The sequence below is a fragment of the Carlito syrichta genome, unplaced genomic scaffold (assembly GCF_000164805.1).
Source record: "Carlito syrichta isolate Samal-C Ts95f unplaced genomic scaffold, Tarsius_syrichta-2.0.1 Scaffold237430, whole genome shotgun sequence".
NCBI classification, from domain to species: Eukaryota; Metazoa; Chordata; class Mammalia; order Primates; family Tarsiidae; genus Carlito; species Carlito syrichta.
In genome coordinates, this window is record NW_007181526.1 from 71235 (window position 1) to 87776 (window position 16542).

Here is a 16542-nt window from a genome sequence, read left to right on the forward strand (position 1 = left end):
GGCTGAGGTGGAAGGATCGCCTGAGCCCAGCAGGTCAAGGCTGCAGTGACCATGAGCATGTCACTGCACTCCAGCCTGGGTGACAGAGTGAGACTCCAACTCAAAAAGAAAAAAAATAAAATAAAATAAATCTGTGCCTTTCTACTCCAGTCTCTACCTCCCTGTGTTGGTTTCAAGCAGGTTGTCCTCAATGGTCACCAGTTATGTTCCACCAGTTTAGTAAACCTTATAGAAAAAAGAATGTTTTTCTCTCATTTCAGCAAAAATTCTGAGGTAACTCTCATTGTCTGGATCTTATACCCCTCTCTGAATCAATCACTGACAGGCTTTAATCCCAACTGTTGGAGAATGGAGAAGGAATAAAACTGGTGGTGGTGCAGGTGAAAACCATCCAGCCCATCACAGGAAGTACATTGAAGAAGCTTGTTCCAGAAGTGATGACTATGGAGAAAAGACTACAAGACAGAAGAGAAAAACATCAAGGGAGGATTCAAAGCAGAGGAAGGGTGCCACTTGTGGAGAAAGGCAAGTTTAAAGAGAGACTTAGCTGCCGGGCTCAGTGGCTCAGCCTGTAATCCCACGCCTTTGGGAGGCTGAGGTGAGTGGATTGCCTGAGCCCGCGGGTTTGAGACCTGCCTGGGCAGCGAGACCTCATCTCTACAATAAATCAAAAAATCAGCCGGGCGTGATAGCGCGTGCCTGTAATTCCGGCTACTTGGAAGGCCGAGGCGGAAGGCTCGCCGGAGCCCAGCAGGCGAGGCTGCGGTGGCTGGGAGCGGCCACTGCACTCCAGTCTGGGCGAGAGAGTGAGACTCCAACTCAAAAAAAAAAAAAAAGAGAGACTTAGCAAGTGCACTTTGGGGGATGGGGAGTTGGTGTAGGGAGACGTGCTGAAAGAAATCCATCTGCTCTGCGAGTCAAAGATGGGGAGGACAGTGAAGAATTCCCAAAGTGACCCAATATATACTTTGAGATACAGTAGTTTAAGAAGAAAAAGCGGCCATTCTCAGATTATTTTCCATTAGTTCTTTGCTTGGTAGGTATTTTTGTTCCTAACTGTTGTTGGGGGGCAGAGGGTGGTGAGAAGAGGGGCGGGAGGGCTGCATCGGTAGGTACAGATGATGCCAGAGACAAGGACACAGCTGCCTACAATACTGCAAAAATTTTATGGCTTAATGAGTCTCAGTGGAAAAGGCAGCAAAGAGATTATCAGTAAGTTTATTAGAAGTTATTAATGCAGCCTGTCTAGAAGATGTGAACTGTGGCTGACACATACCACACAGTAGGTCCTCTCCGCCCACATGCTAAACATAAAGGCCCACCTTGTCTTTCCTTTTTTCCACCCTCCTATGTATACATAACACCTGCACACAGGCACATAGCAGCAGGTAAGGATTCTCTTGGAACATTGTCAGAATCATTCTTTAGACCACCCAACTGGGTCACTATGCTGAAATGAAAAGCTGCCAGCTCTGATTTTTGAAGCTGGTAGAATAGTGTTGATTAAAACTGACTCCATACTGAGCAAATACTGTAAGAGGCAATTTCGTTCTGGATCCATTTTCTGGATGCTAACAATTGCCATCACCACCACTCCTGATATTGGTACAGTTCCAAGCAAGTTCAAACAGAAGGGCCTTACCTCTACATTAACCAAATGAAGACCTTAGCTTACTTCTGGCCCTGAACTTGAACACTTGACTATGTGACAGAGAATAGAAGCACAGAGATCACATTTCCCAATCAGGGTACTGGAAGACCAGGATGAACCATGTTCTGAATCCCAGGAAAAAATGTAGAGGGCAACTTAGATGAGACCAGGCACGTTTAGGGTAGTATGGCCATAGAATATAAGGGGAAATGTATAGAACCTAATTCCTTCAGGAAAACAAAACACTATAAAATATAAAAACTCTAGAATATATCCTGTTAATCATTTCTCTGTAGTAATAGGCAAGAAAACTTCTCTGGTCACAAATCCCAGAGTTCTGTATTCTCTGTTGACTCTCTCATCCAAGACAGACATCTTGTACTCTTCCCCACTGAATTAAAGTAATTATCGCACACAGTGAAGGAAGAGGTATTACTTAAAAAAGAAATAGCACAGAAACATGGAATTACCATATGACCCAGCAATTCCTAAGTATATACCCCCCCAAAATTGAAAACAGGTACTCAAACATTTGTACACAAATGCTCATAGCAGCACTATTCACAATAGCTGAAAAATGAAGACAACCTAACTGTCCATCCAAAGCAGAATGGATAAACAAATTGTGGTATATACATATCATGAAATACTCTTTGGCCATAAAAAGGAACAAAATATACATGCTACATGTGTGAACCTCAAAAACATGCTAATGATAAAGGACAGATATGCTGTATGATTCCATTTATACGAAATACTCAGAATAAGTAAATCTACAGAGACGGAAAGAAGATTGGTGTTTGCCAAGGGCTGGGAGGCTGGGAGGAGGAGAGGGTAGGAACAACTGCTTAATGGGTACTAGGTTTTCTTTTGGGGTGATGAAAGTGTTTTGGAATGGGATAGAGGTGAAGGTTATACAATATTGTGATGATACTAAATGACACTGAATCATTCACTTTAAAATGGTTAACTTTATGTCATGTGAATTTTACCACAATTTTTAAAAAAGGCAGGGAATTACTGACTCAGCTGACATATGCATCTGTTCCCTTACACCTACCCTTCTTTCTACCTGAAGGTGAAGGTAGATCACCTGTTATAAAGCAGCACACATTCGCCAAAGCAGGCTGAACATAAGGATAAAAGGAAACTAGGTCTTTGATACCATGAAGGCAATCACAGAATCAACATTTTTATTGTGAAAAAAATAAAGCCCCTAGTGACTTTAAAAACAAAAGAAAGAAAGAAATCGATTTGTATTCTTTTCAGATTTTCTCTTTAACATAGAGTAAGAAAACCAATCCATGTGCAAACCTTGGGCTAACTGTATGTGTTAGACATATTTTTGGCTAGGTGGCTTCACCAGTTGCCTAGAAAATGCATTTTGCTACATAGATTAGCATTCTCCATCCTTAAGTTTCCAAACAAGAAGTTCTGGACAGATAATTAATACAAAATAGCATCACGAACATTAGGTATACAAATAATGACAGAAATGGAAAGTAGCAGCCCTCTATATAAGGGCCAGAGTTTACTCCTGGCCTGAAAAACCTGCCATTTATTTGTTTATTCATTCAACAGATATGTATTGATGACTAGTGACTATGAGCCAAGCATTAAGCCAGGAGTGTGAGTCAAAATACTACAGTGAACAAGAAAGATAAAGCTTCTGCTCTCATGGAGCTTACATTCTAGTGGAGGGTAAGAGAGGAAGGAAAGACAGACAATCAATACTTAAGCAGTTTGACATATAATATAAATAACACATACAGATCAACACATTGGGTTTCCAATGTCCTCTGATTTAGGACCGGCTCTTAGCTCCTCCATCTCTGGCATAGCTTCCCAAGCATTTAGGTTCCTCAGTGACCCAGGAGTCAGCAGCTTTTTCAATATCACCGTAAATAAACACTTCTCAGTTCTTTATCACCACTGCAGCCAGTTTCCCTCCATTCCATCCTACTTCAGGACAACAAACAAACAAAAAACTCAACCACCCCCATTCTCCCCAAAAGGGAAAAAAATTAACCAGAAGCAAAATCCATTCTTATTCCCAAGAACAAAGAGCCTAGAAAAAGCAAAGCCTACCTTTCTGGTAGAGGGTAGGGTAAGAGTGGGGGGTAGACACAGCACTCAAGTCAAAAACTCGTATATGAGGGAAAAATGCAAATAATTGTGAAATAAGGTTATACATGTGATTCTGGCACCTGAAGAAAATGCCCTGGGCCCATGCTGTCCAATATAAATATCATACAAGCTTCAAATGTGAGCCATTTATGTAATTTTAAATGTTTCATTATTCATATTATACGATGTAAAAAGAAACAGGTGAAATTATTTTTAATAGTATATTTTATTTAATCTGATATATCTACAACATTCTTTTCAACATTTATTCAATGTAAAAAAAAAAAGATATCTTACATTCTTTATGCCCATACACGGTCTTCAAAATTCAGTGTAAGTTATGTATTTATAGCACATTTCAATTCAGTCTAGACACATTTCAAGTACTCAGTAGACACATGTGACTGGTGGCTACCTTATTGGACCTAACTGGACGATGCAACCCTAGACAAAGAACTCACTAAACTCCCTCTCCCATGGACACTAGAGCTAATGGCTCCCAGAATTGAAGCCTCCAGATGTCTAACTGGCTGTGCCCTAGAAGCTGTATTCCAGCACCCCCTACAGACAGTCCTGAAGACAGAGCCCTAGGTACCATGATCCACAATTAACATAATCAATTGACTAAGAACATAATTAACTGATTTTCCTTGCAGGCAGGAGCACAGTGAGCCTTGGTGAAGAAAAGGCTACGTTCCTCTGGTGCCAAGTCCGTTCATCCATCTATTCCATATTTATTAAGCGCCTACTGTGTGCCAGAATTTATTCTATATTCCTTCAAGATGCTTATTGTCTTTTGGGGGAAGGAGGGTTGATAGACATAAACTATTAAATAAGAAACAAACAAATTTATCTCAAATAGCAATTTTGCTATGAAGAAAGTTTAAAAAAAGGAAAATATGATAGTGAATGGAAGAGATTATTTTAGATAGGAGGACAGAGAAGACTGGCTTCCCTGAGGTGGCATGTAAACTGAGAATGAAATAACTGGGAAAGAGAAGAGAATACAGCTAGGGCAAAGATATAAGACAGAAAAAAAGTTGGCATATTTGAGGAACAGAATGTCAATATGGTTAGAGAGTAGCTAATAAGGAGACTAGTAGATGTAGGTAGTCAGAAGACAGGCATCTATAGGGTCTATTGAAAAAAGTAAGGAATTTGGATGTTAGTCTAAGAAAAATCATTGAAGGTTTTTAAGCAGCGGAATGGGATTAGATAATTTACATTTACTTTTTTCTTTTCTTTTTTTCTGAGTCAGGGTCTCACTCTGTCACCCAGGTATGATCATGGCTCACCATAACCTTGACTTCCTGGGCTCAGGTGATCCTTCCATCTCAGCCTCCTGAGTAGCTGGGACTATGGGTGTGTGCCACCACACCTGGCCAACTTTTTTTATTTTTGTAGAGATGAGGTCTCGCTATGTTGCTCTGGCTGATCTCAAACTCATAGGCTCAAGCAATATAGGTGTGGCCCTAATTTAAATATTTAAAAATCTCTCCTGGACATCAAGGTAGGCAAGTCCTCAAAAGCAAATGCAACAAAAGCTAAGAGAGACAGGTGGGACCTTATAAAACTGGAAAGTTTTTGCATAGCAAAAGAAAACATCAAGAGAGTAAAGAGACAACCCATGGAGTGGGAAAAAAATATTTCCAAACTATGCATCCGACAAAGGCCTAACATCCAGGATCTATAAGGAACTCAAATTGCAAGGAATAAACCAACCCCATTAAAAAGTGAGCAAAGAAAATCAGTTGCAGTGGCTCATGCCTGTAATCCCAGCACTTTGGGAGGTGGAAATGAAAGAATTGCCTAAGCCGAGGGGTTCCAGACCAGCCTGAGCAGCTTGGCTACACCTCGTCTCTACAACAAGTAAATTTTTTAAAATTAGCCTGCCATGGTGGCACACACCTGTGGTTCCAGCTACTTGAAAGGCTGAGGCGGAAGGATTGCCTGAGCCCAGCTGGTCAAGGTTGTGTGACCATAAGCATGCCACTAGACTCAGCCTCAGCAACAGAGTGAGACTCCAACTCAAAAAAATTAAAAAGTAGGCAAAGGATATGAACAGACTCTTCTCAAAGGAAGACATACAAACAATCAACAAACATGAAAAAAATGCTCAGCCTCACTAATCAGAGAAATGCAAATCAAAACAACGAGATATCACCTAACCCCAATAAGGATAGCTATCATTAATAAGTCAAAATCAACAGGCACTGGCATTGCTGTGAAGAAAAGGAGATGCTGCTATGCTGTTGGTGGGAAAAGCGAGTTCAACTTCTGTGGAAAGCAGTGTGGCAATTTCTTAAAGAATGAAAAAGTAAGCTTCCATACTATCCAGTGATCCCTCTCCTGGAATATACCCAGAGGAACATAAATCACTCTCCCAAAAAGACACTTGCACATGTATGTTTATTGCAACATTATTCACAATAGCAAAAACATAGAACCAACTCTGATGTTCATTAGAAATGGACTGGGTGCCGGGCTCGGTGGCTCAGCCTGTAATCCCGCGCCTTTGGGAGGCTGAGGTGAGTGGAATGCGTGAGCCTGAGGGTTCGAGATCCGCCTGGGCAGACGAGACCTCATCTCTACAATAAAATCAAAAAATTAGCCGGGCGTGGTAGCGCGCGCCTGTAATTCCGGCTACTCGGAAGGCTGAGGCGGAAGGATCGCCGGAGCCCAGCAGGTCGAGGCTGCGGTGGCCGGGAGCGGCCACTGCACTCCAGTCTGGGTGACAGAGTGAGACTCCAACTCAAAACAAAGAAACAAACAAACAAACGAAATGGACTGGGTAAAGAAAATGTGTTACATATACATGATGGAATATTATGCAGCCATAAAGAAGAACAAAATCATAACCTTCACAGTGATTTGGATGCAGCTGGAGATCATCATACAGTGAACTATCATAGAAACAAAGAACCAATACCACATGCACTTGCTCTCATTCATAAGTGGGCCCTGAACACTGCACACACTAGCACAAGCAATGGAATTGGCAGATGCTGGACACTGCTAGGGGAGGAAGCGGGGCATGTGACATGACTGTGGACATTATGGTCCACGATCTGGGGAAGGAGGGCCAGCTATAAGCCCAAACTTTACCTGTATGCAACCTACTTGTGTAGTAAATCCCCACTTATACCCCCCTAAAAAAAAAAAATCCAACTGTGTGGGGAACTGGTTAAAATCCCGTGTGTGTGTGTGTGTGTGTGAGAGAGAGAGAGAGAGAGAGAGAGAGAGAGAAAAGAAGAAGAAGAAGAAGAAGAAGAAGCAGAAGCAGAAAGCAGGAAGAATAGTTGGGAAGCTGCTACAGTAGCCAAGGTGAGGGGTGGGTAGAGCCAGGGAAGGTAGTAGTATGAGAGGTAAGGAGGTTAGATTTAGAATACATTTTCAATTTATTAGCAAGTCCTGTTAGTTCTACTTTCAAATTATACAAATTAGACTATATGTTGAGTCTGATAGGACTCGCTGAATGTGTGATTAAAAAAAGAAAGGACTGTCAACTATTAAGACTTTTGACTTGAGCTTATAGGTAAGATAATGCCATTTTACTGAGCCTAGAACAAGAGCAAAACTTGTTCCTCCTCTTGTGTTTCCTGTCATGGTGAAGGAAATCACCATGCAGCTAGAAACTTGAACTTCATTCAAGGCACTGCTATCAAACAGTCACCAAATTCCATTCTACCTCCCCAAAGTTTCTCAAATCTGTCCCTATCTTTCCATCCCCACTAACTTGGACAGGTCTTTAGACCAAATTACCAAGACTATCGAAATGGTCTTAATAATCTCTAGGTTTAAATTTCAATCCAGTATTGATACTATAAATTGTTCATCTTCTTAAAATTATCCAACAATCTTTTTGAAGAGCAGTTTGGCAGTATCTACAAAGTTTAAAATAGACATGCCCTTTGTTTGTCTATTTCTCTTTTATGATTCTATCCTATAGAAATACTAAGAGAATGAAAATATAAGGGTAGTTCGTTATAGACTGTAATGGTGCAAAACTGGACACAACCTATAAATACACATCGATAGGGGAATTATTACATAAACCATCATACAACTATATTATAAAATTTCATCTGGTCTTATTTTTTAAAATAAAGCAGATCTAAATATACTAAATGGAAAGCTCTTCAAGATATGTCAAAAATCAAATGGTAACATGTATGACACAATTCCATTTATGTAAAAAGCCTTGTAGTATACTTGTGTGATTTCTAGAGGCCTAGAAAATGTGGGAGCAACCACATTAAACTAACAACACTGGACTCAGAGTGGTGAGGTGGGGGTGAGTTTTCCCTTTTTACTATATATTATTCTTATTAGATAAATTTTTAAATAATGCATGTATCTAACAACAACAACAACAAAATAATAATAATCTGTGCAACATCCTGTATGCCTTACAGATTCGAGGCATTTTAGCACCTGGCACCAGCCTTCTTTCCAGACAAACTCCTCAAGCTTATTTACATTATGTATGCAGTAATATACTTTGGTATTATTTGAAACGTGGGTTGACTCTTGAAACTGGGTTGTGTACTAGGCCTGCCTGCTTTGCGACTGGAATAGGAAAGGCTACCTCAGGTACTCAGAACAGGAAGCTCTTGCAGAAGAGAAGCCTAAGTACTTGTTCTTGCCCTGAGGGCATGCCAGAATTGGGTCATTCCTTTAGCTCTTCAAAGAAGTAAAATTTCATGACTCTTCCCCTTCGCTGCCCATTTTAACTTTACATGTTTTAGGAGTACCTGTACGTGTCTTGTTCACAGTTTATTTTACTTCTTTCATAGCAGAAAGAGCCAACAGAATAGACAGCAAATTTGCCCTAGTGCCAGTTTCTTTCTGAAAATCCTCCTCATATCCCCAAGAGATTTTTAAATTTTTTTTTTTAAAGAACAGTAGCCCAGCTCTGCTAGAGATAACACACATAAAATAGCTTTGGTGGTAACAAAATGATAAATAAATAAAAGGTAGAATTGTACCAATTTCTAAACTCTAAAGATTTTTATATTCGTTTTTTTGTTTGTCATTTCCTGGTTACTTTTTTTAAACTCAGGAATAAAGAGAACAAGAAAGTACATATGTAAGTCTTTCTATTGTAGTTCTGGCTGGGAATCTAGCCATCGAGCCAACTGGTAGAAGAAAATGAACTGTTCTTCCCAATCTTGTTCAATTCAATGTCCAATTGTCTCAAACAATACCAAAAGGTTATGAAACAGTCCATTGTTTCTCCCTCAGTCATTCAGATTACTAGAAATGAAGTACCTTGGCAAGATGAGAAAGGAGAAACCGAATTAGCTATTGTTTATGCTGTGGTTTGCTACCTCAATTCCAAACCTGTCACCCTAGTTAGTCCCTCAGTTAAAACATCCTTCACCTGGTTTGAACTGCTATAACAAATTGGAAGACATTTTGCTTTGTTTTGGTTATTATCATTTGGCCTTGCTTTAAAACATATTATCCACCACTTCTATAAAATATTAGAACTAGAGGGAATCCTGGTAATCCTAGCACAACCCTCTCATGACAGTTGAGAAACTGGCCCAGAAATAGTACATCAGATAATAATACAGTGTCATATGTAACAGGGGCTACCTGTTCAGCAGGAGCTGGGACTAGAATCTGATATCCTGACTTCCAGGCTATGTAAAATTGAATATTTTCATGTAATTGTTTAAACTTAATACTCCTTAAGGTGTTTGGGGAGAGGATGGCTTCAAAATAAGAAACAGTCTTCAACTTCAAGGGCAGATAAAATGAAAAGTTTTCTATTAGACACAGGTTATGGGTCACCTAGGGCCAAGGTTGTTTACTCATCGCCTTATTTTTGGCAAAGTATGATGAGTAATATCTTCTAGTGCAGTGAGGAGAGAAAGAAGTTCCTTTTAAAGCCACAGTTAACCTCCTATTGCTGGCTCCTAGAGGTGGAGAGATGGCTCCTTGGTTGGGAAACAAACTGACAATTTTGGACACAATAGCTTTCAAGGCATGATTTGGAAGGAATAGGAATAAAACAAATGGCAAAGATATCATAATCTCTAGTACATTTAGAACTTTCCAAGGCTTTTGAAAAGGACGATAAAGAGAAAGAAAAAGCTGAAACTTCAGTAAAATTTGAAGGCAGGATTTTACTTGGGATGAAATCTGTGATAATAGCTGAGAGTCTTTAAGAACAAGGACATAAACAATCCAATATTATTTCTTGACTGCAGTGCTGAGACAAAAACCCTTCTCATCGCCCCTCACCCCGTGCTCATTATCGTAAAAACTTCAGTGATGAACTGTACTACAGACTAGTGCTGATGGTACTGGAGAAAGTCAGTACAGGTCAGAGGCAAGATGGAGAAGCCAGGGAAGCAGGAAGGCAGAGCCAAAGAATATAAGCTCCTCCCCCTCTCCCCTACCCCCTGTGAAAAATAAATGATACCGGAAGAGGTATTTCGATGTGTTAGGATTAAAAGGTTCTATTTAAACTTTAGAGGATAATAGAAAAGTTGGGATACCTGGGCAGCTGACACAAGTTATACTAACAGAGTCAACCACATTCAGAGAAACCAAGTTCTTCCCCAAGCCCTCATTATAGGCTATTGGTTGTGACGAGTCCAGCTGTCCTAGGGTCAAGGGACACTGTGACTACACGCATCTAGCAACCTTCGGTGTGAGTCTGCCCTTACTAGAGCTTCAGAGGCTAACTGGCAAGGTTCCCTTTTGGTCCTTCTGTCATTGACTGGTTTTCCTCACCAGATTGTTGTGCCACTAGAGACAAATCTGCTAAAGTATCACAAACTCCATTGAGTCTTATGTTATCAAAATAGGGGGGTAGTGTTCAAAATTTTACAGACTAAATTATATTTTCCCGCTAATTGTAAGTATAAATTCAGAGATATTTATCTAAGGAAATGACCAATCCAGAATTTAAAACAACAAATAAGTCTGACAAATCCTAGCATCAACTTAAAAAGTGCTTGCTTTTGTCACTGCTATTTCTTTAAGTCTACCTGGGAATTTCTACATGAAATTCAGCAAATGTCCACTTGATTCTTCTTCCAAGATGGAAATACCTTTTGCATTATAACATATTAAGATCACTGTAATTCTCATCTCCAATTACGTGTGCGTGTATATACACACACTTATACCTACCTCACAGGTTTATTGTCAAAGATTAACTGAATCAACATACGTAAAGCAGTTAAAATAGAGTCTGGCAAATATAAAGCACCCTTACTTACAAGGAGGGGGGATCCAACAATCCCAGAATTTATTTATCAAAAAATTATGTATTTATTCTTACATGTTTCAGTCACCTTCAAAGTACTCCCCATTTGAAAAACCTATTAAGATGCTTTTTCCACTGCTCAAAACTTTTTGAACTTGTCAATGTGATGACTTTTAGTGCTTCTGCTGTTTTTTGTTTCACCTCTTCCACATCAGCAAAACATTTCCTTTTGAGGATTTTTTTCATCCAGGAAAACAAAAAAAAAGTTGCTCAGGGTTAGATCAGGTGAATAGGGAGGGTGGGGCATGGGGGTCATGCTGTTTTTGGTCAAAAGCTGCGGAACAATCAGCACCTTGTGGGCAGGTGCATTGTCATGGTGGAAGAACCAGTCACCTGTTTGCCAGAAGTAGAGACGTTTCTTTTGCAAATCGTGATACAACTTTCTCAGAACTTCCAGATGAAAATTCTGGTTGATCGTTTGATCCGGAGGAACAAATTCTAAGTGTACTACAAGGGGCCTGTCCTGTAGAAGATAATTCCAAGGTTTTTGGTCCCCCTTCATATATGTTAGCTACCCTCTCCTTTATACTCATACACATGGCCCTAGAAAAACTGAATCCTATGTGTAACACGTTATGGAGATCCTTTCCTGTCAATACATTCTTTTTTTATTTTTATTTTTTGGAGACAGGATCTTGTTATGTTGCGCAGGCTCCTAACTCCCTGGCTCAAGCAATCTTTTCACCTCAGCTTCCTGCGTAGCTGGGACTATAGGTGTGTACCATCAATATATTCTTTTTCATGACTATGTGGTTCATGAGAAACTAATTTAATCCCTGATTAGTGCACATTTAGTGAGTATATCTACCTTTCCACTCTATTTCAAATACCACTGCAATGAATACCCTTATTCATACTTTTGTATTCACTTGTGACATTTTTCCCTAACACAAATTCCACATACATACATAAAACAAAGTTTTAAAAATTACCCACATTTTAAAAATTAACATCTAATTATCATTTTATTTAAATTAACATCTTTCTAGACCTATGAAAGTTTTAAAAACATGCTTAAAAGTTGAATGCCATCACTTCTCAGCCTTTAGGCTAATATCAAGTGCAAAAGTTTAATACTCCATGTATACAAGGTACATATGTAAGGGCCACTCTTAAGAAGGCAACGTATTGCCAAAAAAGTTTAGACCATATATGATGCATCTGTTATTTGTAATAATATGACCAATAAAAGAAAAAAAGTCTTTAACTTTTTTTAATAGGAAGAATATCCACTTTAATTATGCTCTAAGATGTTACAGAGCTAGAAATTAACACATTTCAGTCAGTATAAAATAGATAGTCAATATTCAGTCATTAATACAATGTAGGTAAATGAAACATCACTTCATGTAAGGCTCAGATACTCTAAAATGCTATCTTAACTTCATTCATGTACTATAAAATGATAAATACATAAAAATTACAATGCAAAAAAATACAAAAAATACAATTGTTACAGACCTTTGTATGAAAGTTCTTTATTTTTAAAGTTCTGCCTTAGGGAATAATACCATGCTACATATTAGAATCCAAAATAAACTGTTCCTTGAGGTTACAGTGCTCAACAATATACTAGAAGCATTCTAAAATACCATGTCTGACAAGAACCAAAAGAGAGACAAAGAAAGCCTTCAATGATGTTTAGAAAGAGAGGGGGCAGAGGGGCAGAGAGGAGTAATCAATTGTTCTATGTTGACTTTTGTTGTAATGGCATCAATAAATAATTTATAGCAGTGACAAGAGGTCTATAGAGAAGGGGGAAAACCAGGACCAGTCTCAACTTTATATAAAGGATTTCCAAATCAGATCAAACTCAGGCAGTTCTAAGTTACTGTCCCAATGCTGTCCACTCTTTAACTTTTCACACGGACTTATCTAATGTCCATGTTTTTTCTAATTTCTTCATAAGGGTTTACCAAGCATCCTTTGTTTTCTATTGTGCCAAATCCAAAAGGCATTAAGCAAAACAATAAATCCACCAGCATGGTCAGTTCGAGAGACATAGAACTGACTTAGACATTAATCATGAGACTCAGGCATATTCATCCCTCTTTCACACATACTCCTACCTTCCCTTATACACCAACCTCAATTCTGAGGAAATACTCAGAATTTGAGGAAGTTTTAGGATATTCCCCCCCAATCAACGACTTGCCTGTTGACAAGCTGCTGTGGTTGGCAACAATATGAGGAATTTGGGAACAATCTGTCAGAACAGATTAAAAACATATGATCAGTGAATTTTGTTACCTATCATAGTAGGCTTCTGCAGGTGAACAGGAAGAATTTACCTTATGGATTTCCTTCACTTATTTCAGAAGGGAGAAAAATCTGTCTTAAGGAAAGAAAAAAATTAGATATGGAAATACAGTAAAATATTAATACTGTAGTACCAGCAGGGAAGGGAATACTTATACCCAAACTACCTTGCTGGGAAGTTTCTGGCATAAAAAACAAACTTTCTCTTTTATTATCTTTGCACAAGATTAACAGTTGTTTTACATCAAGAGGGGCAGAAAGCCACATAAACACTTTTATTCAAAGATAGGGAATTCTTTTTGAAATGAACATTGGAGAAAGAAGGAAAGGTAGGGAAAGCTCACTCAAAAAGGTCCTCAAACATGCGTTGTCCCATTGCTATATATGCTTCCTTTTCTTCTGGAGTCATCTGGGCCACCAGTTCTGGCCGTTGGCTCACTTCACTATAGGAAAATGGATGACCTGCCACCATGACAATGGGATCATCTGCTACTTCTTCAAATTCATCATCTTCTTCCTCATCCTCTTCCCGATGATGCGCAGCTGCAGCCACCGGACGGGGCGGAGAATCATCATCTGACTCGCTGGTCTCACTCTCTGAGTCACTGCCAGTGGCAGTAGTCACAGGAGCAGCTGCCCCCACTGAACCAGTCGTGGTGGAGGAAGTTTTCTTCTCGTGAATGAGCAGTGCGCGCATGACTTCCTCATTATCATCAGGCCCTGCACGGCCTTCTTCACGCTCCTGAAATGCATTATCTATGCCCCCTGGAGAATAAAACTCAGAAAGTCAATATTCTTAATATAAATGGCATTCCTCCATAACTAATAAAATAGGTACTATTTCAATATATTTACATACATAATAATGTAATAAAATAATACAGACTTCAATGGTTCCATCTCTTGAGCTGCTGTCCACAAAATATTAAAATGTTTCTTACAAACTGGAGTTTAAGTAGCAAAACGATTAAGTGCATGGGTTTTAAGAACAATAAAGCATGGATTTGAATCCTGGTTCTTCTACACGCAAGCTGTACCACCTTGAGCAAATTGTTTCATTTCTAAACTTCAATACCTTTTGCTGTAAAGTAGGGTGATAAAAGCATCTGCCTTCTGAGGTTCTGGATAACATATGATATAACATCTGTGAAGGACCAAGTATAGTAGCTGGCACAATAGGAAATTAAAACATGGCTCCTCATCTTGCTCAGATGGCTTAGAAGGTCTGACAGCACCTGGAACCCTTCCTGACCAGCTACCTCTTAACTCTTCTCCTTCCTCTTGCCTATTTTGCTCCAGCATCAGTGGTCTTCACGGTATTCCAGTACACATCAGACACACTGCTACCTCAAGGCCTTTGTATCACCTGTCCCCTATGCTGGAATACTTTTCCTTTAGGTATCCACACAGCTAACTCCCATCGTTCATGTCTTCACGTAAATGTCATCTTCTTTTAACTTACCCCATCCGTACACTCCCAATGCTCTATTTTTCCCCTCATACCACTTATTTTGTAATATATTAAAGAACTTATATCTATTGTCTTGTTACTCCCTTCTCAGGGATTTAGGTTCTTCTACAAGAGATATTTATCTATTTTTATTCACTGATATATTCCATGTACCTAGATAGTATCTGCTACTTGTTAGGTACTGAATAAATAATTGATGAATGAGTGAATAAATGAGATTTTACTTTCTTGAAGCGAACTAAGCATACTTCAAACTTTTTATAAAAAAGGAAACTAATTTTAGGAATGAAGCTTCTCTCACCATGCAACTCCTATCATCTTATGTATACATCTTATCTGATATATTGGAGATAAAATATTTTTAAAAAATATCTGTATTCTGCATTCTGATAATACTAACAAACATACTACCATTCAAAATACATAAAAAGATTAAAAGTCTTGCTTAGGATTTGACCCCTTAATTCAAATCCTAACCCTAAAGCAGTTTGATTTTGCCCAAGTTATTTCATCTTTCTCTGCTTCAATTTTCTCAAGTACAGAAAGGGAAATAATAATAGTATTTACTTCACTGGAATATTGTGAGGATTAAGTGAATGTGAAGTGCCTAGAAGGAGGTACTTAGAATAGTGTTATCTAACAATCATCATCATCATTGAGAGAAGGCCCAAAAATGATCAATTCTGACCATGGATGAAGTGGAAACATTTTCTCATTAATACGTTAGAATGGATTAGCTGTAATCCTGGACATTTTGGAAAGTACAGAACTCCTAAGAAAAGATACTGGGCAGATAAGAGAGAGAAGGGAAAACAGGAACGAACAAGTTAAAAGTTTAGTTCAGAAAAAAAAGAAGGTTTTGATATCATGGATGTTAAAATGACAATATACTTAACTACATCAAAACATTACCAAAGGCTGAACCTCCTCTCTAGAACTCTTATTGCCAATGCAATATTTCAACAGAAAAAATATAAGGAATGCATGCAAGTCTCTAAGGCAATAATTGCTCCTAAAAATAATGTTCTAAATAGTTCAATATTATCAACTCAGTATTTTGATTGATGTTTAAAGTAAACATAAAATTAGGGGAAAAGCAAATTAGTTTTGTAAACTAAGTTAAGATACATCTAACAGACTTCTGACAAGAAGAGATTTGAAGGAAAAAGGAATTGTTCTGCTATAGTTGAAGACAGAAGAAGAAAAAAAAAACAAACAAGGGTAAGTGAGCAAATCTTTGGATGGTAAACAGAAATAGTAGTTCTAAGAACAGCCATATTTAATAGAGTTATAAATTATAAAAGATGCTGTATACGGAAACTATGTATAAGCACCAAATCTGGGTGCTTAAAGGCCAAGCTGCAGCAAAAAATACAGGAAGAGCTGAAGGTTATATAAGTGGACAGAGAAGTAGCAGATCTATTTCTACCCTGACAAGTTCAAAAAAAAAAACTAAAAAACTAAAACATATGGAGGCCAGGTGTAGTGGCTCACACCTGTAATCCCAGTACTTTGGGAGGCTGAGGTGGGAGAACTGCTTGAGCTCAGGAGTTTGAGATCAGCCTGGGCATCACAGCAAGATCTCATCTCTACAAAAAAAAAAAAAAAATTAGTCAGGCATAATGGCACACGCTTGCAGTTCCAGCTACTTGGGAGGCTGAGGCAGAATAATCACTGGATCCCAGAAGACAGAGCCTGCAGTGAGCTGTGATTGTGTCATTATACTCCAGCCTGGGTGACAGAGCAAGA

The 16542-nt window shown here is 38.8% G+C and overlaps 1 protein-coding gene across 2 annotated transcripts in view; it reads right to left on the reverse strand.

Annotated features, from left to right (window-relative positions):
• Positions 1-12271: 12271 nt before the first annotated feature.
• GTF2E1 (general transcription factor IIE subunit 1) overlaps positions 12272-16542 on the reverse strand; it is a 34505-nt gene continuing 30234 nt past the window's right edge. For both annotated transcript variants that reach the window (XM_008051835.2, XM_021709481.1), the window contains one exon: positions 12272-14087. In XM_008051835.2, the coding sequence (XP_008050026.1) occupies positions 13663-14087 (425 nt within the window). In that variant the 3' untranslated portion in view covers positions 12272-13662. The remainder of the gene's footprint in view (positions 14088-16542) is intronic.